Here is a 27,939-nt window from a genome sequence, read left to right as displayed (position 1 = left end):
CAGATCAAAAATCTGTCAATCTCAGCCTTAAATATATTCAGTAATGGAGTAGCTACGGTCTTCTGGGACAAAGAATTACAAAGATTCACAACCCTTTGAGTGAAGACATTTATCTTCGTGTCAGTCCCGAATGCCTGTCCCCTTATCTTGAAGTAGTGTCCCCTGTGTTTTAGATTCCCCAGCTGGTAGTAACAACCTGTGTCAAGCCCCTTCAGAACCGTGTCTGCTTCACCGAGATCACCTCCCATTCTTCCAAATTCCAGAGACTATAAACCCATTTTACTCGGTCTCTCATCTCGGGGACCAAACTAGTGACCGTTTGCTGTATTGCCTCCGGTGCAAATACATTCTTCCTTAAATATGGAGACCAAAACTGCACACAGTGGCTGCAATTCTCCCATCGTGACCCACAACTTTACCGGTGGGTCGCAGTGGGAGATGTGTGTCACCAGCCTTGTACCGGGATTTGTGCATGCGCCAGGAACGCACGTGCATCTCCCACAGCCGGCGAACGGTCGCCAGCCAGACCGTGCTGGAAACCTGCAGAAAGACAAGTAAGCCATTTGGATCTGTTTTAAATGTACTTTAAATATGTTGAACAGTTCATTATCGGGAAGTTTCAGGTCCCCATTGAATCCCCCACCCTGCCAAGAGTACTTCATTCCAGCGGGGTTTACACTAGCTCCCTACGTTCGGGGAGCCTGCCATAATGAAGGGATTTAGTGCCCCCTGGGCATGGACACCCTGGCACTGCCAGCCTGCACCCCCAACACTGCCCAAGGGGCAAAGTGCCCATGCCCAGGGGGCACCTTGGCACAGCCCATCGGGCAGTGCCTAGGGGTTGGGGCCTATTGTGGGCAGGGCCTGGGGTGATCGGTGGGGGAGGGGGGTGCTGCTGCCAATTTGCAGACAGGATCGGTCTGGGATGGAGGGAGGGCAGCGATTGGGGTGGGCTGAGGGGGGTTCTGACCCCGGAGGGGATCAGCGATGGAGGAGGGGGGGGTGTACCAGGGCGAGGGGGGATGGCTGGACATCAGGGGGCTCCAGGGTGGGGGGCAGGGGGGGCCGGGAATTGTTACGGGGTCCACGATCAGGGGAAGTTTGGAGGGGCAGCACTGTGGGGGTCCTGGGCTGGCTAGCGATCGATCTGGCCAGCAAACGGGGAGATTAACTGAGCTAACTGATCGGGACCACTGCGCATGCACAGAGTTCCAGAATTGTCAAACTCTGGCATGAATAGACCCTCACCCCCTCTGGGTTTTTAATGAGATTCAGGACTGGAACCTCTGCAGTGCACAGAAAGTGGAGATTTGGGTGAAAAGCTGAACTGAGTAAACAGTTGGGATTTAGAACAGTTTTCCCACCAATTCAGCACTTTTGGGAGAATCACATTTCAGGTGTGGTGTCAACAAAGCCCTTTTACAATTGTAGCAAGGCTTCTCTATTCCTGTACTTGCAATAAAGGCTAACATGCCATTTGTCTTCCTCATTGCTCTCTGTACCTGCACGCTAATGCTCTATGTTCCTTGTATGAGCACACCCAAGTCTCTCTGAACATCAGCATTTACAAATTTCTCGTGTTTTAAAATGCACACAGATTTTCTACTCTTATGACAAGAGTAAATAACTTCACATTTCTCCACACCAAACTCCTTTTGTGCCATCTCGTTGCACACTCATTTAACCTGTCTACATCTCTTTGCAGCCTCTCTGTCCTCACTGTTTACATTTATACCTGTATTTGTATCATCAGTGAACTTAGATCCATTACTCTCTGCCTCTTCACTTAAGTCATTAATTTAGATTGTAAATAATTGATTGCCCAGTACTGTTCCTTGCCGCATGCTACTATTCATTGCTTGCCAACTTGAGAAATCCCATTTATACCTATTCTACGCCTCCTGTCCAATAACAAATCCTCTGTCAATATTAATATATTATCCCAGTTCCAAGAGCACTTAGTTTATCTAGTAACATTTTGTGTGGTACCTTATCCAATGCCTTTTGGAAATCCAGACATACGACATCTACTGATGTCCCATTGACTACCCTTACATCCTCACGATTTCCCTTTTCATAAAACCATGTTGACTTTGTTTGATCGTACTCTGATATTTTAAGTGCATTGTTAAGACTTCCTTAATAATAAATTCCATCATTTTCCCAATGACTGATATCAGGCTAACTTGCCTAGAGTTCCCTGTTTCCTCACTTTCTTGAAATAGTGAGGTTACTTTTGCTAATTCCTATCTGCTGGGACTGTCCTAGAATTTAGGAATAAATCACAGAATTGTTACGGTGCAGAAGGAAGCCATTTGGCCCTTAGCATAGAATCCTTGCAGTGAAGAAGGAGGCCATTCGGTCCATTGAGCCTGCACTGACAACAATCCCAACCAGGCCCTATCCCCATGTATTTACTTCGCTAATCCCCTGACACAAAGGGTGGTCAATCAACCTAACCTGCACATCTTTGGACTGTGGGAGGAAACCCATGCTGACACAGGGAGAACATGCAAACTCCAAGTCACCTAAGGCCAGAATGGAACCTGGATCCCTCGCACTGTGAGGCAGCAGTGGGAACTACTGTGCCACTGTGCCACTCTAATCTGCATCTGCCCTGGCTCTCCCAACAAGCATCGTGTTTAATGTAGTGGGGGGAGGGAGCCAACTGAGCTTTGTACAGGATGGTGTTGAGCTTCTTGAATGTTGTTGGAGCTGCACCCATCCAGGCAACTGGAAAGTTTTCCATCACGCTCCTGACTTGTGCCTCCTTGATACTGGACAGGCTTTGGGGAGTCAGGAAGTGAATACAGACCATCAAATTCTCAGCCTCCAACCTGCCGTACAGCCACGTTTTTTAGCTAGTCCAGTTAAGTTTCTGGTGAGTGCACATGCGGGTTAGGTGGATTGGTCATGATAAATTACCCCTTGGTGTCAGGGTAAATATGTGGGGTTATGGGGATAGGGCCTGGGTGGAATTGTGGTCGGTGCAGAGTCGATGGGCCAAATGTCCTCCTTCTGCGCTGTAGGGATTTTATGATTCTGTTTTTGTTAAACTTCCATTGAATACAGACTCGAGTTGCTGATTTTGTGTCGTTTTTTTCAGGGCGAGTCCCTGCCTTCGAGTAAGTCGGATGGCGAAGCTTTGACAAACGCCGAGAGCACTTGCAGCACCAGTTCTTCGCCTGACAAGCCCCCAGGTACCATGACTTCGTTGCCCCGGAGAATCCTCAGCTGGCCACTGCGGGCCACAAGGGCGCTGCTTGACGCCCCCAAGCGCCTGTCTAACTGGATGCATGGTGTTCTGCATGCCACCAGCTGCCACTTGAGGGAGAATGCGTACAATTACGGCTACCTGTATGAGCTGCTAAGTTTGAGTGTGCCTCTGCTGTATGTGCAATACGAGGTTCTCCTACACATGTGCCAAGAAGCAGGCTCGTCACCCGATTACCTGACGGAATGGGTGCACAACACCCTGGGGTTTAAAATGAATTGAAGTGCCGTTTACCTTAACCTAACCCCTTCCTGACAACAGCGTGGGCTTGTTAACGTAAAGTGACAAAACACAATCGTACTGAGAACTATTTATTTAAAATGAGAGCCAGCAGATCACTGTACTTACAGCGTTGGGCAATCGAACAGTATACCGGGTACACAGGGATCTTTGCAATATTGATTTACAGTTGCAGCAATAATCTTTGTGATAATCGTGTTACCAAACCTCCTGTAGGTTTTACAAGATTCAAATTGATGTAATTCTACATTAACTTGTTTACATTTTTATATTGGGCTGGTTTTTAAAGAAGGAAGGATTTTTTTAAAAAATTCCATGACACGAAAAGCAATTTCAGAAAAAAAATCCAACAAATATAAATTTGTTTAGCTTAACGAATAAGAGAAGTGGGAAGTGCCTCTAACGAACAATAATGGTCTACTTAATCAGGCGATTATTTGTCAATACAACTAGTACAAGGTCCAGTGTAATTAGATTAAGGTTTTCGAATGGGGTGAGCATTAGACAGGCACTTGACATTTTGCTGATGGTTTCAGCCTCCCAGGATGTATCATTGTGCGTTTACATTGCAAGGATACTCTAGGTGTGAGGCAATATTTGCTCGCACTCTTGCTAAAACTGGTGTAAGATTAACCCAGAGTCGGGGGGGCGGACCTGGCTGGAATCCAAAGTGAGACTCCTCCTCCTCCTCCAGACAGGCTCTCACCTCTCCAGCTAGACTGACTAGAGTGTTGCAGGCCATAATGTGACTCTGGGTTTTAGTTTAGTTTAAAAGTTACAGCTGCAGCTTCAGTGTGAAGTGAATCCACACTGTTGTCAGTGTGAATGCAGCGAGTGACCTCCGTTGTGTTGATAAACAACGTGACACTGTTGTGAATGGTTTTAACAATGCTCTGTAGCTTTATTTGAAGCGACTATTCAGGACATTTCTCTCGTGCCTTTTAAACTGATCGAACACTCGAGATCTGTGCAATTGTTTTAAATTGTTGTTACAAGTTGTTTTTTCGCAGGGTCTGCCAGTAGGACACTTGATCAGTATTTGATTTGTGCCGGAACGTTGTTCGAATAAAACAAAAAAAGCTCTCCAGCCAACAGACCAAAAAAAAATCCAAGTGAAGTTGACCCTTTGGAGGTGTGAGGTTGAGACACCTGGAATCCCTCCCTCCCTCCTTGTTGCTGTAGGGTAGGCAATGGGAAGTTGGGATCCTTTGGGAATCAGGATAGGATCAACATGTATCTGGAAATTTTGGTATCGGGTCGCAATCAGAAATTGAGCCTTGCACTGACTGGATCTGCAGTTGATATGTTTTTTTTAAAGATATGTGATGGTAAGACAGAGTTGTGTTCTATTATCAGTGTCCTCCTGTTTACTATGACATGATTGAGATTGTATTTAGTGTTTAATCTCTCTTCCTTTCTTTTTCTCTCTCTGTCTGCCTTTTCCCCATTGCTTGCAACTTATTGCATCTCCATCCGTGCTGCAATGTACTGGGTAAAAAATTAGCCTCTCATTAATGATCTTTGGCCATGTCTATGGACGATAAACGTTTCAGTAAACCCGCATGCCTTGACTGCACCTTGAGCCACCGGACAATGCACGAGTCTGGCGGTCCTTTTTTTCTTTCTTTGCCCCCCCCCCTTCTAACCTTCCGCCGTTCAATAATGCGGCCTTAAACAACCCCCCCCCCCCCTTGACATTTGCAAAGCAAAGAGACGAGTTTGGGACTAAATGGCTAAATCCCAGCTAGCTGGTGATGGAAGAGTCAAATACAAGTCCCCATCACGACTTTTCAATATATTTTAGTAACTTTTAATTTTAAAAGAAAAATCAAAGGGTGCCAACCATTTTCTGTCAGGTGATTTATGACGCATGCAAAACACTAATTAGACGCAAGACTTAACTTGAATATTTTTAACTGTAGCTGTGCTTAACCGCAATATTACTTTAAATTCACTATATTAGAAGAGAAATGTCAAGATTAAAACAAAACTGGAGAAAAAAATGAAAAAAATTATCAAGGTTTATGTTCTAAATTTGAAAAAAAGTCTAAAAAAAAACTTTTCCCAAGACTTGCATTCTGAATTCGAGAAAAAAAAGTACTAAGAAGTTTTTTTTTAAAGATATATTTTCCCCCAGATTTTTTTTAAATCTTCTGGGCAACCCTTTAAACTTAATGAACAACACCATCACAGCGTGGAAGTCCACCATGTGATGGTTAACTGTACAAGCTTTGGGTTGTTCATTGTAAGTGAGGCTGGTTAACTCTGCTGATTACTGGGCAAGGGATTTCAGACGCACATATTGGGGTGCCTTCATACTGACCAGCCTTCACTTGACCTCCCCAAAACAACTTGATCTGGGACTCCTTCTGACTTAACGAGAGACAGCCCTGGCTGGCAATAAGTCTCTTCCTCAGTGGCATTAGTGGACCAAACCACATCTGTACATGTAAAGAAATCCTGTCTTGTGTTAGTGGATTTAATAATGCGGAACATTTTAACTGCTGAAGCACTGCGTGTACTAACAGACTAAAGGAGCTTGCAATATCTCTCCCGCCCCCTCTTTTAATAAGATAAATCGCCCCATTATCGCATGGCCTACAAAATGCTGCTCTTGATTCATAATTAAACTTATTTCCACTTTCAAGCCAGTGCACTATATATTTTCCTGTATCTTCTGTTACAGACTCCACATACCTTTAAAGGATAAGAATCAAAGAATATTTTAATCCCAATTCATCTGAAAAAAGGTTTAACAGAAAGGTTCCTATTTCATAACAGAATACAATTAAGGAAAATGTTTGTGAATACATTTTTTTTTAAAAATGTGTAATTTTTTTTAAAAAGTCTCACAATCAGTCCTGTATTTTGCACATGATGGAATATGTCGAGTTATTTATGAAATCCAAGGCTGTAAGCGGATAATAAATTAAAATAGATGCTTTGTAAAGTATTCTCTGTCTCTTTCTCTTTCTTTCCTGATGAATTTGTTCTCCTGTGAGTTATCTGCTCCCTCCCCCCCACCCAAAGTTGTGTGTGAGCTCTCGATTGTAAACCCATCAAAAACAGCCGTGAAATAAATTTTTTGTAATGGGCTTTATTCATATCACGAGGCAGCGTCACAGATTTGAATGGTGTTAGCCTGAGGTTCAGTCATGACTCGATAACTGCTCTGTTGACCGGTGTTAAACATAGCTCTAATATAAAAACTGCAAATCTAACAGAAAAGCTGAGGGTGCTGAAAAATCTCGGCAGTTCTGTGGAAAGAGAAAAACAAAGTTAACATTTCACGTTCATGTGACTCCTGCACAGACACATCTCTTGTTTCTCTCACGCTGTCTCCCTGGGAGCTGCCAGACGTGCTGAGCTTTTCCACAGTATTTTCTGTTTTTGTTTTTACTGAACGTAGCTTTCCAACATTTTAAATGAGTTGAAATTGGGAATTTAATGAAAACAAGGTCCTTAAAATCAAGTTAAGGTGCCTTCTGGCATCCTCCAGCTTATTCACCATCTTCTATCCACTCTTGCTGACACATTCACAGATATACACAAAGTGCAGTATTCCCATTTTCGTAAGACTACCTTGATGCCATTACCTAACTCGAAACTTACCAATCTCAGTCCAGCTGGTTTCAATTGAAATTCATCTATTGCTTTCTGGGGAAGGAGAACTCCAGATTCCCACTAACATATCATTCAGGAACTGAGAGAAAATCTCTCCAGTTATTGGTATTAAAATTGTTGCCTTGCTAAATCAAGCAGAAGTGCCTTTTGACAGGGCAGCGCTCCCTCGGCCCTGACCCCCTGGCGGCGCAGTGCCCTCTCGGCCCTGACCCTCTGACGGTGCAGCACTCTCTCAGTACTGACCCTCAGATGGTGCAGCACTCTCTCAGTACTGACCCTCTTGACAGTGCAGCGTTCCCTCAGTACTGACCCTCTGACAGTGCAGCACTCCTTCAGTACTGACCCTCTGACAGTGCAGCGCTCTCTCAGAACTGACCCTCTGATGGTGCAGCGCTCTCTCAGAACTGACCCTCTGATGGTGCAGCGCTCTCTCAGAACTGACCCTCTTGACAGTGCAGCACTCCCTCAGTACTGACCCTCTGACAATGCAGCGCTCCCTCAGTACTGACCCTCTGACAGTGCAGCACTCCCTCAGTACTGACCCTCTGACAGTGCAGCACTCCCTCAGTACTGACCCTCTGACAGTGCAGCGCTCCCTCAGTACTGACCCTCTGACAGTGCAGCGCTCCCTCAGTACTGACCCTCTGACAGTGCAGCACTCCCTCAGCCCTGACCCTGTTGACAGTGCAGCACTCCCTCAGCCCTGACCCTCTTGACAGTGCAGCACTCCCTCAGCCCTGACCCTGTTGACAGTGCAGCACTCCCTCAGCCCTGACCCTCTTGACAGTGCAGCACTCCCTCAGCCCTGACCCTCTTGACAGTGCAGCACTCCCTCAGTACTGACCCTCTGACAGTGCAGCACTCCCTCAGCCCTGACCCTGTTGACAGTGCAGCACTCCCTCAGTACTGACCCTCTGACAGTGCAGCACTCCCTCAGCCCTGACCCTCTTGACAGTGCAGCACTCCCTCAGCCCTGACCCTCTTGACAGTGCAGCACTCCCTCAGCCCTGACCCTCTTGACAGTGCAGCACTCCCTCAGCCCTGACCCTGTTGACAGTGCAGCATTCCCTCAGCCCTGACCCTCTTGACAGTGCAGCACTCCCTCAGCCCTGACCCTCTTGACAGTGCAGCACTCCCTCAACCCTGACCCTGTTGACAGTGCAGCACTCCCTCAGCCCTGACCCTCTTGACAGTGCAGCACTCCCTCAGCCCTGACCCTGTTGACAGTGCAGCACTCCCTCAGCCCTGACCCTCTTGACAGTGCAGCACTCCCTCAGCCCTGACCCTCTTGACAGTGCAGCACTCCCTCAGTACTGACCCTCTGACAGTGCAGCGTTCCCTCAGCCCTGACCCTGTTGACAGTGCAGCACTCCCTCAGCCCTGACCCTGTTGACAGTGCAGCACTCCCTCAGCCCTGACCCTGTTGACAGTGCAGCACTCCCTCAGCCCTGACCCTGTTGACAGTGCAGCGCTCCCTCAGCCCTGACCCTGTTGACAGTGCAGCGCTCCCTCAGCCCTGACCCTGTTGACAGTGCAGCGCTCCCTCAGCCCTGACCCTGTTGACAGTGCAGCGCTCCCTCAGCCCTGACCCTGTTGACAGTGCAGCACTCCCTCAGCCCTGACCCTGTTGACAGTGCAGCGCTCCCTCAGCCCTGACCCTGTTGACAGTGCAGCGCTCCCTCAGCCCTGCATTGAAGTAGTATTGCACTACTGGATTTTGTGCTCAAGAATTGGACGAGAATCTGAGTGGGTTTAATTTTGATACTTCAGTCACCTACAGTTACAGTAGTAAGATTCTGCAGTTACAATGTCAAGTCTTACTGGTTACCCGCCACCTACCCTTCCCGAAAGAAGCGGAATTTTGGAAAAATAAAGTCAATTTTCTCTAGAGAGAACAATTAAACAATCTGTTAGGAGAGACATGTCAACCTAACAGCTGGGAGTCACAAGCACACTCCAAACTGTGGATGATGCTTTAAAATGTTTCAGGAGAAACCCTGCCATGATTGGCTGCTACAGCAGTTAGGTGGGCTGGTGTATTTAGTATTGAATCATGACTGAATCTAGGTTCTCCTTGCCTCATGTCACTCTTTGTGACTCTAAAAGAACGCCTGTTCATGCTCACCCACGTCTTCTAACAATAGTGACCAGGCGTACGCTATTGTTACTAATCTGCGTCCCCCCCGCTCTTCCTCCTGATGCAGGTGATCTTGCTGTGGTGAGCTGCATGAGACTTCTACAAGCAGCTGGTATGATGTTTCCACTGATTCGGGTCTGTTCCGTTCTGGCTTCTGATTTTATGGTCTTTCCTTCCTGTCCTGGTTTAAAAGCACGTGGCACTTTCTACAAGTAATTATCCGACTGAAGGTTTATCACTCTCTAAACCGTGTGACAGAGTGCCCTATGTGTAGGATGTACAGCCATAGAAACAGGTGGCAATGTCAGCCCATCGTTGCCTGTACCAGTTCTTGGAAAGAGCTATCCAATGGTTCCCACTCCCTTGCTCCTTCTCCATAGCCCTGTAAAGATTCAAGTATTTTAACAATATTTGAAAATTGTTCTTGAAACTCCTTCCATGGCGATGTCAGAAAGTGCATTCCAATCTTTACAAGCCACTGTCTTACCTCCCCTCTTTTATTTTGCCAATTATCTTAAATCTGTGTCTTTTTATTTTTGACCCTCCTGCCACTGGAAACAGTTTCTCATTATTTATAGAAGCCTTTCACAGTTTTGAATGGTTCCATTTGGTGACACAGTGGTCAGCACTGCTGCCTCACAGTGCCAGGAACCCAGATTCAATTCCAGCCTCGGGTGACTGTCTGTGTGGAGTTTGCACATTCTCCCCATGACTGCATGGGTTTCCTCCAGGTGCTCCAGTTTCCTCCCACAGTCCAAGGATGTACAATTTGGGTCGATTGGCTGTGCTAATTTGCCCCTTAGTGTCCCAAGTTGTATAGGTTAGTTGGATTAGTCATGGGGGATGTGCGGGGAGTGGGCTTGGGTAAGATAATCTGCCAGAAATTCAGTGCAGACTCAATGGGCAGTTTGGCCTCTTCTGCACTGTAGAGATTCTATGATTGTTAAATCTTCCCATCAGCCTTTTTGTTTTAAGGAACACAATCCCAGCTTATTCATATATATTGAAAGAATGCTATAGTGCAGAAGAAGCCATTCACCCATCAAGTCTACACCGACAACAATCCCCCCCAGGCCCTATTCCCATAACCCCACATATTTACCCTAGCTAATCCCCCTGACACCACAGTTAGTTTAGCATGGCCAATCTGCCTAACCCTCACATCTTTGGATTGTGGGAGGAAACTGGAGCATAAGAACATAAGAAATAGGAGCAGGAGTAGGCCAACTAGCCCTTCGAGCCTGCCCCGCCGTTCAATAAGATCATGGCTGATCTGTCGTGGCTCAGTTCCACATTCCCGCCCTCTCCCCATAACCCTTAATCCCCTCTCTTATCAAAAACCCATCAACCCGCGTCTTAAAAATATTTAGCGAGGTAGAACCCACGCAGACATGGGGAGAATGTGCAAACTCCACGCAGACAGTGGATCCAAGCTGGGAATCAAACCCAGGTCCCTGGTACTGAGAGGCAGCAGTGCTGAGCACTGTGCCACTGTGTTGCCCCTCCAGCCTCTCTAAAGGTCGCTATTACCACACCGTCTCCAAGGCAGTGACATCGTTCCTTGAGTGTGACGTCCAGAATTAGGCACAATTACTCCAGCACAGTTATTCCTTGATTATGGTATTGACCACAGGAGATCATGAAAGGACCAGAATGGCTCACAAAGTCACTTAGTGCCACTCTGAGCGGGCAATAAATGCCAGCCTTGCCAGTAATGTCCACATCTGAAAACGAATATGAACAAAACCACTATGTGATTGTGACGAATGAATTTATTTCTGAATGAGCAATGTAAAAGAAATGGATCAAGATCCTGAGAATGCATCACTCAGAAAAAAATCAAATACCTGTGGTTCACAAGGGGTTAAACATTCACATTTAAGAGCATTGATCTGGCAATATTTAATTCATGTTGAGGGGTGGCAGAATGGTGCCAGATTGTGTTAATGTCACTGGACTAGCATTCCAGAGGATCAAATCCCACCATGCGGAACTCAATAAGATTAATAATATCTGCAATTGAAAGCTAGCCTCAGGGATGGTGACCTTGAAACTACCATTGAATGTTCTAACAAAATATTCATTCATGGGACTTGGGCATCATTTATTACCCATCCAAGTTGCCTTTGAATTTGAGTGGCTTGCTAGGTCATTTCAGAGGGCATGTAAGAGTCAACCAAATTGTTGTGGGTCTGGAGTCACGTGTTTAGAAACATATAAGATAGGAGGAGGCCATTTGAGCCTGCTCCGCCATTCAGCACAATCATGGCTGACTGTCCAACTCAATAGCCTAATCCTGCTTTCTTCCTGTATAGGCCAGACTAGATAAGGACGGCAGATTTCCTTCCCTAAAGCACATTTGTGAACCAGATGGGATTTTGTGTCAATGTTTTCATGCCATTATTAGACTTTTAATTCCAGATTTTTACTGAATTCAAAGTTTGCCATCTGCTATGATGGGATTTGAACCCACACCCCTGGATCTTGGGTCTGTGGATTACTAGTTCCAGTGAAAATGCCACTATGCTGTCACCCAGCCTCTTTCGCCATCATTTTCCATTTCTTCCTCAATCTCGTTGGTTAATGAGATAAGACTGTTGCTCCTGCCATTCACTAAGGTCGCAGTTGTCCTGCTGCTCTTGCTGCACCCACTATCAGCTCACGGTCACAGCTAGTTTACAGGACATTAACAGTTGGAGCTGCAGGCTGAGGACAAAGGTCTAAATTACAGGGCAGGAAGTGAGATGCCCCACTTTAGAAAGATCTGGGCCAATGTTTTCATTCAGAGGGAGAAAAAACACACGAGTTGGTGGTGGCGGGGGAGGGGGTGTGGTTTTAGTTTCTTTACTCGAGTTGGCTGAATTTCAGGGACAATCACTACTGTCACCTATAGTTCATTCTGATCAGATTTTGCTTACTTAAACAATAAGACAATCTCTTTGTAAGGAGAACAAAGAACAGTACAGCACAGGAAGAGGCCCTTCGGCCCTCCAAACTCACGCCAATCACGTTGTCCAATCGAGACCAACTGCTTGTATCCCTCTAGTCCCTGTCTGTTCATGTGACGATCCAGATAAGCCTTAAATGTCGTTAATTTATCTGCCTCAACCTCCTCACTTGGCAGTGCATTCCAGGCCCCCACTATAAGACATAGGAGCAGAATTAGGCCACTCGGCCCATTAAGTCTGCTCTGCCATTCATTCATGGCTGATATTTTGCCATTCCCCATTCTCCTGCCTTTTCCCCATACCCCAGATCCTCTTGTTAATCAGTAGCCTATCTATCTCTGTCTTAGAGACACTCAATGACCTGACCTCCACAGCCTTTTGCAGCAAAGAGTCCCACGGATTCACCACTCTCTGGCTGAAGAAATTCCTTCTTATCTCTGTTTTAATGGATTGTCCCTTTAGCCTGAGGTTGTGCCGTCTGGTTCTAGTTTTTCTTACTAGTGGAAACCGTCCTCTGTGTTTAAAAAAAAAACCTCCCCAGCACATCTCCACTGAATGTTTCCCCCCTTACCTTGAACTTGTGGCCTTTTGTTATTGTCATTTCTGCCCTGGGAGAAAGCTTCCCATTCTTCACCTATCCATACATCTCATAATTCTTATTATGAGGGGTATAGATAAGGTGAACAGTTGGAAGACTGCAACAAAAACCAAACCATGGCCAAACTAGTTCTCCCCCCATGCCCCCCCACCCAACCCAAAAACAACCTTTCACGAGATGCAACAGGCAAGTATAATTATTGCTAACAAAAGCTAGAGGTAAAACATACAGAAATATTTACAGAACAATTTGACTTGTGCAGCAAGACCTTGAGGGGCTGAATGTCCCAGAGTTGTAACTTTGTTTAACCACAGGACGGCAATGGAAGGGAGGGAGTTTTAGTTTTGGAGAATATCACTGCTGTCATCTACAGTTCGTTCTTTCTCTTTACCTCAAATATTTACCTGACATTCTCCATTCCAATCATTCAAGAAAAGATTTTTGATTGCATAAACAATAAGGTATTTCTTTCCGCATAGTCATGCATCCTGCCACCCGATTTTAATTTATTTAAAATTCCATTCACATTGCGGACGATGCTCCCAGTTGCAGATGCTGTGCCTTTGGAGTCTTTTGGGTTAAACAGATTTCCTGTTTGGTGTGGATCCAAAAGATTCCGCACATTTTTGAAGAGGTGTTCTCAACAATAATTACAATTCAACCGACAACACAATCTTGATCGTGGTTTTCATTGTGGGGACTTAGAACCATAGAATCCCAATAGTGCAGAAGGAGGCCATTCGGTCTATCAAGCATTCGCCAATTCTCCAACAGAGCATCTTACCCAGGCCCACTCTCTGCCATTGCCCCACATAATTACCCCATTAATCTCCCTAACCTACATATCTTGGGGCACTAAGGGGAAATGCAGCATAGCCAATCCGCCTAACCTACACATTTTTGGACTCTGGGAGGAAACCAGAGCACCCAGAGGAAATCCATGCAGACATGGGGAGAATGTGCAAACTCCATGCAGGCACAGGAAGAATGTGCAAACTCCAGACAGACAGTGACCCAAGGCCAGAATTGAACCCAGGTCCTCGGTGCTATGAGGAAACAATGCTGACCACTGTGCTGCCCTAAGCACCTTGCTGAGCACCAATTGGCTATCACATTTCCTACAGGGACAAGACTTCATTGGCTGTGAAGCGTTTTGGGACATGAAAGGTTCTTTCTTTTGTGAAATTTCATTCAGTAATGTAACTGCCACAACCTTTCATCTTTTACATGCTTACCTCTGACATTCAGTTCCCTCCGTCACAGCTTCTAACTCTTCCTGTCACTCCTCCTGAGTTTATTAAATTTGGCAGAAGGGCAGACATTGCAGGGTGACGGGCTCAGTCACTTTATCTCTCAGAGATAACACCTCCAGGCTTCCAGCCAGTCTGCCAGCTGGACATTACAAGATATGGACTTGGGAACAAAGTATGATTTTCTGCCCTGGTTTTGATGCTGATCCAGCTGTGAAGTAATCATTTTTCTGGATGAGTCATCAGAGGCCTGGACTTAATGACCTAGAGAAAGTGGGTTCATTGAATCCCTATAGTACAGAGGGAGGCCATTCAGTCCATCAAACCTGTACCAACAATAATCACACCCTGCAACCCCATTTATTTACCCTACTAATCCCCCTGACACTAAGGGCAATTTAACACGGCCAATCCCCCTAACCCACACATCTTTGGAGAAAGCTAGGGCACCTGGAGGAAACCCACGCAGACACGGGGAGAACATGTAAACTCCACATAGACAGTCAGCCGAAGCTGGAATTGAACCCGGGTCCCTGGTGCTGTGAGGCAGCAGTGCTAACCACTGTGCCGCGCGTAAGGAGCTCAAATGGAAGCTTGAGCAGTTAAATTCAGATTCAAAAACAAATCTGGATTTAAAAGGTTGATCTTAGTATGAGAGGCCGTGAAGATGTTATGATCAACCCAATGGGTTCACAAATGTCTCATTAGAGGAAGAAACCCGCTATCTTTACCCAGTCTGGCCCTTATATGACTCCAGACCCACACCAACGTGGTTTGAGTCTTAGCTGCCCTGGAAGTGGTCAGTGACACAATTGTGACAAATCAGGGCAATTGGGAACGGGTTGGCCTTGCTAGTAATGATCACCTCCCGAGAATGAATAAAAGTTAAACCAACTGGAATCAGTAGCAGTATTTACTGTCCTGCTGGACATATTTTTGCTGCCTTTCCTTGTAAATTGCTAGTTCACATTCACATATCATAAAATCATAGTCACGGAATCGTACAGCACAGGAAGAGGCCACTTGAACATCGTGTCTGCGCTGGCCCTTTGACGGAGCTACCCAATTATTCCCACTCCGTTGTTTTTTCCTCAGAGCCTTTTACGTCAGCTCCTTTTTGGAGTATTTGAAAGTTGCTACCATAAAAAAATCATAGAAATCCTACAGTGCAGAAAGAGGCCATTCGGCCCATCGTGTCTGCACTGACCACAATCCCACCCAGGCCCTACCCCCATATCCCTAGTTATTTACCCAATAATCCCTCTAACCCACCCATCTCAGGGCACTAAGGGCAATTTTTAGCATGGCCAATCAACCTAACCCACACATCTTTGCTATTGAAGCTTCCATTGCCTTTCCAGGCAGAATATTGCAAACCACAACAGCTCCTGAAGACATTTCTCCTGATTCTTCTGCCAGTTACTTTAATTCTGTGTCCCCTGCTTACTGACCCTTCCACCACTGGAAATTGCTTCTCCTCATTTACTCGGTCAAAAAAACCTTCGTCGTTTTGGAACACCTACATCAGCTGGTAAGCTCCTGGCCTCCAAGGAAGCATGTATTCAAATATCATAATGGGGTGAAGTTTTATTTCCATTTATAATCATTCACATAAACACATGTTTCTCAGTAGAACACCAACCTATCTCGTGTTTGGCCTGATCCTCCAAGACTATGAAGGCTAATTATATCTGAACCACTCCATCAGGAACCTGATGGGGGTCAGACAGGACAACAGTTTGAGACCCTGTATCTGCCCAATTGTATGTCAGCAGACTCAATTGATTCAGCTACTGATTGTCCCTCAATTCATAAACCTCATGGTATAAGATCTCAAAACATGCTAATCCTTTGGGTGTCACAGTGGTTAGTGCCAAGGACCCAGGTTCAATTCCAGCCTTGGGTCACTGTCTGTGTGGTGTTTGCACGTTCTCCCCGTATCTGCGTGGGTTTCCTCCAGGTGCTCCAGTTTCCTCGCACAGTCTGAAAATCTGCAGGTTAGGTGGACCGGCCATGCTAAATTGCCCCTTAGTGTCAGGAGGATTAGCATGGTAAATGCATGGGGTTATGGTATAGGGCCTGGGTGGGATTGTTGTCAGTGCAAGCTCGATGGGCTGAATGGCCTCCTTCTGAACTGTATGAACTCTATGATCAATGATTCATCCCAGTTCCTCCAGAGCTGGCAATTCAAATAAGAATTCGCTACCAAATCAAACAGGCAGACTTTTGGGCTATTACATCTCCCTGTGTCGATGAACAGAAATATGGAGAATTATTACTACTTACAGGCCAAATGACATAGTTATTCTAGCTTATCTCAAATTCAGAACAGATCATTCTCAAAATTTTTTCTTGATTAGTTATGGGATGAATGTGTAGCACAAATGTGCCAATTAGCCAGGGCAGCAATCCAAGGTGAGGCATTAGCAGTTGCCAACTCTGGCTGGACGTATTCCTGGAGGTTTTCACATGACTTCCTGCATACCAGTCCCCATGGAGCTGCCATTGGTTGTCTGACATGCCCATCAACGCAAAGCTTTGCCTTCCCTGGCCAATCAGAACATGAACAAAGTCTCTCCTATCCCATTGGATAATCCGTGATTGTCCACCAATCAGCCCTGTCCATCTGCAATATCGTTATAACTGTTTAATGACCATTTTTAAAACTGGTGGAAATTTTCTTTTAAAAACTCCTAAAGTTTTTTCTTCTGGGTTTAAACTTGCAGCAGCAGCATCCAGAAGATTAATTTTCAATTTGTGGGGTGTCTATTAACAAACAAAATTTGAATCGAGCCATTTATGGAGATATTTAAGGTCAAGTCAACAAAACCTTGATCAAAGTTTTAAGGTGCATCTTAAGACAGACAGACTTGGGGAGGAAGTTCCAGAGTTCAGGCCCAAGCAGCTGAAGGCATAGCCACCACTGGTGAAGAAATGTTAATTGTGCCTGGGATGTGGCCATTGCTGGCTAGGCCAGCATCTGTTTCACATTTCAAATTACCCTGAAGAAGGTGTTGCCTACTTAGGTTGCTGCATTCCATGTGGTGTAGATAAACCCACAGTGCTGTTAGGGAGAATGCCCCAGGATTTGGATCCAGCAACAGTGAAGGAATGGTGGTATATTTCCAAGTCAGGGCGGCCTGTGGCTTAGAGAGGAACTTGCAGCTAATGATGTTTCCTTGGAATGCTGCCGGGATAGTTTCCTTGAACAGTGTGTGTTGGAGCCGACGAGGGAGCGAGCTATCTTGGATCTGGTGCTATGTAATGAGGCGGGTAGAATTAGGGACCTTGCGGTGAAGGATCCTCTTGGAGAGAGTGATCATTGTATGGTGGAGTTTCTGGTGCAGATGGAGGAGGAGAAAGTGGGTTCCCGGACACGCGTCCTTTGTTTGAATAGAGGGGAGTATGGTAGGATGAGAGAAGAATTGGCAAATGTGGACTGGGGGAGTGCGTTGGAAGGTAGGTCTGCTGAGGAGCAGTGGAGGATCTTTAAGGAGATCTTTCTTGGTGCTCAGCAGAAATTTATTCCGATGGTTAAAAAGGACAGTAGGAAGAGAGGTAATAAGCCGTGGATAACGAAGGAGGTGAAGGAAAGTGTTAAATTAAAAGCGGAGGAATTTAGAGTAGCTAAGAGCAGTGGGCGAGAAGAGGATTGGGAAAGGTTTAAATGTCAACAAAGATTGACAAAGAAGTTGGTAAAGGAGGGTAGGAGAAGCTATGAGGCTGGGCTAGCACTTAATATAAAAAAGGATAGCAAGAGTTTTTATAAATATATAAAAAGGAAGAGGCTGGCTAGGGTGAACGTTGGTCCTTTAGAGGATGAGAAAGGGGAGCTAGTGGTAGGGGATGGGGATATGGCTAAGGTCTTGAATAACTTTTTTGTTTCTGTCTTCACGGAGGAGGACGTGAATAATTTGCCGGGTGTTAGCGATGGAAAGGTGGTAGGAATGGAGGGTCTTAATGACATTACTGTTACTAGAGAGGTGGTGCTCGACAGACTGGAGGGGCTGATTGTGGACAAGTCCCCAGGACCGGATGGAATGCATCCGAGGGTTCTGAAAGAAATGGCGGAGGTTATAGTGGATGCCTTGGTGGTTATTTTCCAGACGTCGCTGGATTCCGGGGAAGTGCCGGAAGATTGGAAAACGGCTAATGTTACGCCGTTGTTTAAGAAGGGTGCCAGGCAAAAGGCGGGGAATTATAGGCCGGTTAGTTTAACGTCTGTGGTAGGTAAAATGTTAGAATCCGTCATTAAGGAGGAAATTGCGAGGCATCTTGAAGGGAATTGCTTGATAGGGCGGACGCAACACGGTTTCATTAAAGGGGAGTCGTGTCTGACAAATTTACTGGAGTTCTATGAGGATGTGTCTAGGGCAGTGGATAGAGGAGAGCCGGTGGATGTGGTCTTTCTGGATTTTCAGAAGGCGTTTGACAAGGTACCTCACAAGAGGTTATTGCAGAAGGTCAGGGGACATGGAGTTGGGGGTAGGGTGTTAGCGTGGATAGAGGATTGGTTGGGGTCGGTGCTGGGGCCTCAGCTATTTACCATTTATATAGATGATCTGGAGGAGGGAACCGAGTGCAGGGTGTCGAAATTTGCTGATGACACCAAGATTGGGGGAAAGGCAAATTGTGCGGAGGGTGTGGAGAGTCTGCAGAAGGATCTAGATAGGCTGGGCGAATGGGCCAGGAAATGGCAAATGGAATTTAATGTTGGCAAGTGTGAGGTGGTCCACTTTGGTAGGAAGAATGGTAGGAAGGACTATTACTTACGTGGCGAAAAACTGCAGCAGGCGACGGTGCAGAGGGACCTCGGGGTCCTTGTGCATGAGTCGCAAAAACCCAGCTTGCAGGTGCAGCAGGTGGTCAGGAAGGCGAATGGGATGCTGGCCTTCATAGCGAGGGGGATTGAATATAAAAGTAGGGAGGTCTTGCTGCAGCTGTATAGGGCATTGGTGAGGCCGCAGCTGGAGTACTGTGTGCAGTTTTGGGCGCCGCACCTGCGCAAGGATATTTTGGCCCTGGAGGGAGTGCAGAGGAGGTTTACTAGGCTGATACCGGAGTTGAGGGGATTGAGCTATGAGGAGAGGCTGAATAAACTAGGCTTGTACTCGTTAGAGTTTAGAAGAATGAGGGGAGATCTCATTGAGACGTATAAGATGATGAATGGGATGGATAGGATAGAGGTGGAGAGACTCTTCCCGCTCAAAAAAGACAGTAGGACTAGGGGGCACAGCCTCAAGATAAAGGGGAGGCGGTTTAGAACGGAGTTGAGGAGGAACTTCTTCACTCAAAGGGTGGTGAATCTCTGGAATTCTCTGCCCGTTGAAGTGGTGGAGGCTGCCTCGCTAAATATTTTTAAGAAGCAGGTTGATGGGTTCTTGATAAGAGAGGGGATTAAGGGTTATGGGGAGAGGGCGGGAAAGTGGAACTGAGCCACAACAGATCAGCCATGATCTTATTGAATGGCGGGGCAGGCTCGAAGGGCTAGATGGCCTACTCCTGCTCCTATTTCTTATGTTCTTATGTTCTTATGACTGCTGCCCTTATCCTTGTAAGTGGGAGAGTTTGTGAATTTTGAAGGTGCTTTTGAAGGAACCCTAGCAGGCTGTTGTTTTGCATCTTGCACTGTCTCAGTGGTGGAGGGATTGAGTGTTTAAGATGATGGATGGTGTGCTGATTAAGCAGGATCTTTGTCCTGGATATTGTTCAGCTTCTTGAATGTTGTTGGAGCTGCACTTATCCAGACAAGTGCAGAGCATTCCATCACACTCCTGGCCTTGTGCCTTGTAGATTGTGTACAGGCCTTGCTGAATCGGGAGGTGACTTCCTTAGTACAGAATTCTCAGCCTCTGACATGCTCATGTAACCCATGGTTTATGTGGCTGTTCCAATTAAACCTCTGTTCAATGGTAACCCCCCCAGAATGTAGAAACATAGAAACTAGAAGCAGGAGTAGGCCATTCGGCCCCTCAAGCCTGCTCCACCATTCATTTTGATCATGGCTGATCATCGAATTCAATATCCTGATCCCTCCCTCCGCTTTCCCCCCATACCTCTTTATCCCTTTAGCCCCAAGAGCTATATCTAATTACTTATTGAAATCAGACAACATTTTGGCCTCAATTACTTTCTGTAGTAGTGAATTCCAACTATTCACCACCCCCTGGGTGAAGAAATTTCTTCTCACCTCAATTCTAAAAGGTTCACCCCTTGTCTTCAAACTATGATCCATCGTTCTGGACTCCCCCACCATTGAGAACATTTTTCTGAATCTACCCTGTCTAACACTGTTAGAATTTTATAAGTTTCTGTGAGATTCCTCCACTCGTCTAAACTCCAATGAATAAAATCTTAACCGATTAGTCTCTCCTCATTTGGCAGACTATCCCAGGAATCAGCCTGATAAACTTCGCTGCACTCCCTCTATAGCAAGGACATCCTTCCGCAGATGAGGACACCAAAACTGCACCCGATACTCCAGGTGTGGCCTCACCAATGTCCTTAACAAAGGCAGTAAATGTTGAAGGTGAACACTAAGGTATTAAAATCAGTGATACTCAAGAGGCCAGAATTGGAAGAGTGCAGAGATCTTGGAAAGTTTTAGCAGTGGAGGAGATAGGGAACAATGAGATCATAGAGGGATCTGAGAATAAGGACTTTAAAATCAAGGTCGCCAGTCATGGAAGTTTGGCCAGCGAGCAAAGAAGAGATGGGTGAACGGGACTTGGTGTGAGTTAGGGGAGGGGCAGCAGAATTTTCTATGACCTCAAGTTTATGAAGGGTGGTTAGTGGGAGGCCAATGAGGAGAGCATTGGAACATTCTAGAGGGAACAAAAACAATAATGAGGATTTCAGGAGCAGATGAGCTAAGGTGGGGAGCAAAGACAGAGTGTTATGGAGGTGGAAATAGGTGGTCTTATACAAGGCACACAGGCAGATCTATTGATGACCCCTATGGCCATCAAAACAGTGATCAATCCATATTAATGAGTCTGCAACAGATCCAGACATGAGGCGAGGAAAACCTCCAGTGGTAGAGAGCTTTGGGTGCCAGCTGTCCAAAGTTAACTGTCCCAAACATGTCAAACTCACCATACATCGCGTCTCTGGTTGCTCATAGACTGTGTCATATAATATGAAAGAAATCATTCTCATTTGTATTTGAATGAATGGATAATCTCTGCCCCCATTATCCCCCAAATGAATCTCTTCCATAAACTGACCGCTCGCTCATTGAAATATTGGCTTGATTTCGACTCTTAAGTTTCTGAATGAGTTAAAATCTTGCCCCAATTGTTTTCAGCATTAGTTTTGAATTTATCTCCTTCAAGCACAAGCCATGAAGTCTACTTCTACAGCTTAGGGGAAAAACAGCTGTATTTTGTGTTAATGCTGATGCAAAAACACTAACATTGATGACATTGAATTACTGTATTATTGAGGCACTTTGTATTCCGACCAATCCAGAGTCACAGTCTTGATACAAAAGGGTAACTCCACACAAAGAGACTGTATAGTTTCCTTGTCATTGACTGCACTCTGTTCTTCAACTCTTTGTCCTTTTGGCTTTATCTGAACTATTGAGGATAATAAGCAGATGATTTAGCTCACGTCGTGACAGTAACTGCACTTCAAAAGCAGCTCAGTGGGTTTGAAACAAAAAACTTGCTTTTCCATTATGTTGTTACATGACCCACAGGAGGTCACAAAGTGCTTTACAGACAATGAAGCACTTTTTAAGATATGGTTACTCTGATATTGTAGGTTACGTCCACACCATGCTCTGACAAACTACAGTGAGTTCAAAGATCAGATCATTTGCTATTGCTGATAAATGTTAGCCCAGGACACTAGGAGAACTCTGCTGTTTTTCCTTCATTTGTTTCCTGGTATCTTGCCAGAGAGGACAGGCACGCCCTTAGTTTAACCTTTCATTTGAAATATTGCGTTCGTGGTTAACAGCAGAATCTTGCCACTCCAATAAATTAAGTTCACATTGTGCTCTAATAACAATTTCCTTGTTAAACGCAAAATACTGCAGATGCTGGAATCTGAAACAAAAACAGAACAATGCTGGAAAATCTCAGCAGGTCTGAAGCATCTGTGGAAGAGAATAGAGCCAATGTTTTGAGTCGAGATGACTTTTTGTCCTAAGGGTCACCTAAACTCAAAACATTGGCTCTATTCTCTCTCCACAGATGCTGTCAGACCCGCTGAGATTTTCCAGCATTTTTCTGTTAAAGTTTCCTTGTTGGGAAACTTTAACAGAAAAATGTTAACAGAAAAATTGTTTGATTTGTTGGGGAATTTTGCAGTTATCTGTAAAGTACTTAGTAAGCAACAAATCTTACTCTCTCCTGTGTCATTTGTCCATTGACAGTGAGGCTAGTGCTAGCATATAAATAGTTACAGCCTTGTAGTCAGCCAAAACTGGAAGGTGTCTCAGATTAGGGGAACTGTTGTACTGTTAGTAAGTGGCCTCATCCAGGATTAGAAGCTTTGGTCTTCATGCTCTGAGCTAAGTTATTCTTTAGAAAGCTGTCAGAATGTGAGATCCTTGCCTCTCACTCTGTGTCATGAACGAGAGGTCACTGGATTACTGTCACCTTTAGCACCTCCTGCCCCAGGACACTGCGATGAAACAAATCTGCAGCAAAACATAATCCAGGTAAAGAAGAATAAGAAAAGGTTGTTCTGCCCATCCACACTCACATTGCCATTGACTGTCCATCCACTTTGTCCCGATCCTATCTGGCTTCACAGAAGCCAATCCTAAAGCTCATTAATATTGAGGCAGGGGGCCATTCATTGACCAAAATAAACTTTTTTTTAAAAATTCATTCATAGGCCATGGACAGCGCTGGCTGGCCAGCATTTATTGCCCATCCCTAATTGCCCTTGTTCAGAGGGCAGTTGAGAGTCAACCACATTGCTGTGGTCCTGTAGACCAGACCGGGTAAGGATAGCAGATTTCCTGCTCTAAAGGACATTAGTGAACCTGATGGGCTGTCCCAACAATTGACAATGGTTTCACAATCATCAGTAGATTCTTAATCCCAGATATTTTTTATTGAATTCAAATTCCACCATCTGCCGTGATGGGATTTGAACCCATGTTCCCAGAACATTAGTTGAGTTTCTGGATTAAATCTAGCCACAATACCACTGGGCCATTGCCTTCCCAGTTTACGATATTGCTTTAAAATACACAAGGACCACCAACTCTGAATAACCCTCAGAAGACAACAATTTACCACAATTTAACAATTTAACTTATAGTAAAAGCACGGTTCTCTATGGCACTTCACACCCTGGGTGGAATAGTGGGGTGGAGCCCCATCTGGGAGATGACATTTAATAAATGCTAAATGCAGTGTTATTCACATAACCAGCAGCCATTTCAAGGCACAAAGATATTATACAGTTCTCTGCATCGAACTCTGTTGAGCTAGAAAGAGTCCCAGTGGAATAGAATGGCAAATTATTGATCGGGAACTTAGAAGGGTGATTTGATCAAAGACTTCAAAATGTTATTGGAAACAGGGTAAAAAGGGAGAAACTATTTCTATAACTGTGGGGCACAGCCTAAGACCAAGAACCAAAACTTACAGCTGTGAAATTAGGAAACATCTTGACACTCAAAGGGTGGTAGAAGTTTGGAGTACTCTTCTTCAAATTGCAATTGATGCTCGATCATTGATAAATGTTAAATCTGAGACTGATAGAGTTTTGTAAAGCAATGGAATTAAGAGATACAGAACAAAGAGGTTTAGGTCATAGGCTGGCCACAAACTTATTGCATTGCGAAACAAGCTCAGGCTAAGTAATTTTCTTTTGTGATAGGCTCTGAGTCACTGAAGATCAGTGTTGTGAGTCATTAATACTGGCTAGTAGGTCATATTGGTAGGACAATCAAATGTAGAGCAAAAAATTCTGCTCAGTGGCACAATGGTTAACATTGCTGCCTCACACCACTGAGCACCTGGGTTCAATTCCACCTTGGGTCACTGTCTGTGTGGAATTTGCATGTTCTCCTCGTGTCTGCGTGTGTTTCCTTCAGGTGCTCTAGCTTCCTCTCACACTCCAAAGACATGCAGGTTAGACGTGCATTGCCATTATCAATATGCATGGTTACAGGCTTAGAGTGGGGGTTTAGGCCTAGATAGGATGTCCTTTTGGAGGTTCGGTGCAAACTTGATTGGCCGACTGGCCTCTTCTGCACTGTCGTGAGTCTATGATTCTATTATACAAGAGCTTGGTTCAACCTCTGTGTCCAATTCTGGTTTCCTCACCTGCTGGATGATACGGGAAAGAGGGAGAGTCACTAAACAGATGCTTACCTCAACAATTCTTAGTTATCATTACAATCATAGAGAGTTAAAAATACCCACAGCAGATTAGCTTTTCCATCACAACCACGTCCCCACCCTCATGATGCTGGAGTACATAGTGACTCAACATTTTCCCCAATAATCTACCCAGCCCCCTGTCCCCCAACTCCTCACAACCTCATTATCTTCCAGGAGACATAACAAAAACCCATGGCCATGAGGGCAATAAAAACTCTGGAAAGTTCTTCTGTGATCCCTTCAGCCAATGGAAAGTCCAGGAGATCAGATGCACCAGGTACTATCTATAAAAAAACTTACCCCCTGAAATGAGTTGTGACTTCAGATTCTCAAAGCACCGACTTTGGGAGATTAGAGAGGTTTTACTGAACCTGAATCGAATATTGCTTAGACCACACTTGGAGCACTATGAAGAGTTCTGGTCATCATTTTATAAAAAACAGCGCAGGAGAGGGGGCAAAAAAGATTCACTAGGATGATACGAGAACTCAGGGACTATACCCATCAGGAAAGAATGATCAGTCTGGGCCTTATTTCTCATGAAACAGAAGGCTGAGGGGTGATTTATTAAAGATCTCTAATATTATAGTTGAGAGAGTACACAGGAAAGGCCTGCGTCCAAATGCAACAAGACTTGGGCAAAATTCAGGCTTGGGCTGACAAGTGGCAAGTTATATACAGTTGACACACAAGTGCCAGGCAATGTCCATCTCAAACAGGAGAGAATCCAACCATCTCCCTTGACATTCAACACCATTGCTGATTATCAGCATCCTGGGGGTTACCATTAACCAGAAACTGAACTGGACCAGCTATATAAATACTGTAGCTATAAGGGCAGATCAGAGCCAGGGAATCTTGCGGAGAGTAACTCACCTTTTGATTCCCCAAAGCCTGCCCAACGTCGATAAGACACAAGTCAGGAGTGTGACGGCATACTCTCTCCACATACCTGGATGAGTGCAACTCCAACAACACACAAGAAACTCAACACCATCCAGGACAAAGCAGATTGCTTAATCAGCACCCCAACCCCCATTACCTGCAATATGCAATCCCTCCACTATCGACACATATCGGCAGCTGTGGGGAGGTGATGGCGTAGTGGTATCGTTACTGGATGGGTAATTCAGAGACTTAGGGTAATGCTCTGAGGAGTGGTCCCTCTGGCTGAAGAATTTCCTCCTCATCTCAGTTCTAAAGGGTTGTTCCTTTACTCTGGGGCTGTGCCCTTAGATCCTAGTCTCTCCTACTAGTGAAAACATCTTCCCCAATTCCACTCTATCTAGGCCTTTCAGTGTTCTGTAAGGTTCAATGAGATCCCCCCTCATCCTTCTGAATTCTGTCGAGTGCAGATCCAGAGGCCTCAAAATCTCCTCATATGTCAAGCTTTTCATTCCTGGGAACATTCCTGTGAAAGTTCTTTGGCCAGCACATCCTTCTTTAGATATGGGGCCCAAAATTGCTCACAATTGCTTACAACTTCTACAATCTCATAAACCATGAAAGGTCTGACACTGGGAAGTTCTGAAGAACAACGGGACTTTGGCGTGTTTGTCCATAGATCTCTGAAGGTGGAAAGGCGGGTAAATAGGATGGTGAAAAAAGCATATGGCACTCTCGCCTTTATCAATCGGGGTATAAATTACAAACGCAGAGATGTCTCGATGGAGTTGTATAGAACTTTGTTGATGCCACAGCTGGAATACTGTGTCTGGTTCTGGTCGCCACATTATAGGAAGGATGTGATTGCACTGGAGGGAGTGCGGAGGAGATTCACCAGGACGCTGCCAGGGATGGAACATTTAAGTTAAGTTAAGATGGAACATTTAAGAGGTTGGATAGGCTTGAGTTGTTTTCGTTGGAGCAGAGAAGACTGAGGGGCGACCTGATTGAGGTGTTCATGATTATGAGGGGCATGACAGGCTGGATAGGGAGCAGCTGTTCCCCTTAGTTGAAGGGTCAGTTATGAGAGGACACAAGTTAAAAGTGCGGGGTGGGACATTTAGAGGGGATGTGAAGTAAAACATTTTTACCAAGAGGGTGGTGACAGTCTGGAGTGCACCGCCTGGGAGGGTGATGGAGCAGGATGCCTCACATACTTTAAGAAGTACCTGGATGAGTACTTGGCATGTCATAACATTCAAGGCTATGGGCCAAGTGCTGGCATTAATGACCTCCCAGCTGGGATTAAGTGGGCAGATCAGGGTATTTCATGCAGTACAGATTTGATGGGCTGAAGGGCCTCTTCTGCACTGTAGTAATCTGTGATCTGTGAATTTATGCTTAGTCTTTTCTCACTTTCAATCGGTACTCTATCCAAAATCTTTTGCAGTTTCTTTTCAGATTCGACAATAAGGACAGTGTCACTGGCATACCTTATACTATTAAAGCTGTAACCTCTGACTAATTATCCAGAAAGATCTTCAATCGCCCTCAGAATATTTTTGTTACACAAACTGAACAAATGTGAGTGAAGGCACATCCTGTCTGACCCCTCTTTTAGTCAACACAAAATCGTTGAGATCATCCTCAACTTTTACAGCTGCAGTTTCTTTCCAATAAGGATTTCTCATCTCTCTTTGTCATCAAGATCAAGAGACTCTATCTACCATGCACATCAACTCTTGATGAGGGATAAGTGTTTAAAATAATCAGTGGATGGGACGAGGTAGCTTGATGCAATCTGTTGTCCAACAGATAAATACAAGAATGAACTACAATAGAAACAAGATTAAATGTTAAGAGATTTTGAAGCAAAATGGATGTGTCCAGCGTTCATGGTTGAGACAAAAACTGTGTCACCTTTCAAGATGAGGCTGCAGAGGAGGGTAGGAAGGCATGGCAAGAGAGTGAGTAAATGTGATTACTATTTACGCAGACTGGACTGGCCACATGATCTATTTCTTTGATATGACCTCAATTTCTGCCTGGGGAAAGGGCTGGGAGTTCATTCCTGTTCAACTTAAAGAATAGAATGATCATTATCTATTGGAGAAGACTGCTTTCTTCTATTGAATGCAGCTGCCTCCAGGGAGATGGGGTCAAGTCAGGTTGGGTTCAAGTCTTGATTGATGTTTAGATGATTTCAGTCAGGGACTCAAACCCAGATGCATTATCAGGAGTGGTTTTCATTGACCTCTGAACTTAATGCCAGCTGTGTTTTGGGTTGGTCTTTTGCTTTGGAAAACGGATGGCAACTTCTGAACTGTCATCAGGATGAGATCAGGGAAGATTGACTCGCCTTCTGAATAAATTCAGTTCATTCACTTTAGTGAAAAAGCCAGTCACAAGATGCAAATAACATGGAGTGATATAGTACCTGAGATTATTCGGCCCACAGTTTCTGCAGTGCCAACACTCCACCTCTCCTTCCCTCAGCTCCCAGTCCTCCTATCTCTTCCCTTCCATCACCTTCCCACCCATTTCCCCTCTCCACCTTTTCATCATCTGTTCTGTCTGCTGTGTCATAGAATCATAGAATGCCTACAGTGCAGAAGGAGGCTATTCAGTGCA

General features: G+C 45.2%; 1 protein-coding gene across 8 annotated transcripts in view; it reads left to right on the top strand.

The window, feature by feature from the left end:
* LOC145343759 (F-actin-monooxygenase MICAL2-like) overlaps nucleotides 1-27,939 on the top strand; it is a 255,306-nt gene that overhangs the window by 161,766 nt on the left and 65,601 nt on the right. For 6 of the 8 annotated variants that reach the window (XM_080190063.1, XM_080190062.1, XM_080190065.1 and 3 more), the window contains one exon: nucleotides 3,107-3,200. In XM_080190063.1, coding sequence (XP_080046189.1) covers nucleotides 3,107-3,200 — 94 coding nt within the window. Of the gene's footprint in view, nucleotides 1-3,106; nucleotides 5,144-6,200; nucleotides 6,468-27,939 lie in introns of those variants that run through there. The other 2 variants (XM_080190068.1, XM_080190067.1) reach the window with 2 other exon arrangements.

The sequence above is a fragment of the Carcharhinus amblyrhynchos genome, chromosome 6 (genome assembly GCF_965287045.1).
Source record: "Carcharhinus amblyrhynchos chromosome 6, sCarAmb.v2.hapA, whole genome shotgun sequence".
Taxonomy (NCBI): Eukaryota; Metazoa; Chordata; class Chondrichthyes; order Carcharhiniformes; family Carcharhinidae; genus Carcharhinus; species Carcharhinus amblyrhynchos.
This window is presented reverse-complemented; position numbering and strand designations above follow the sequence as displayed.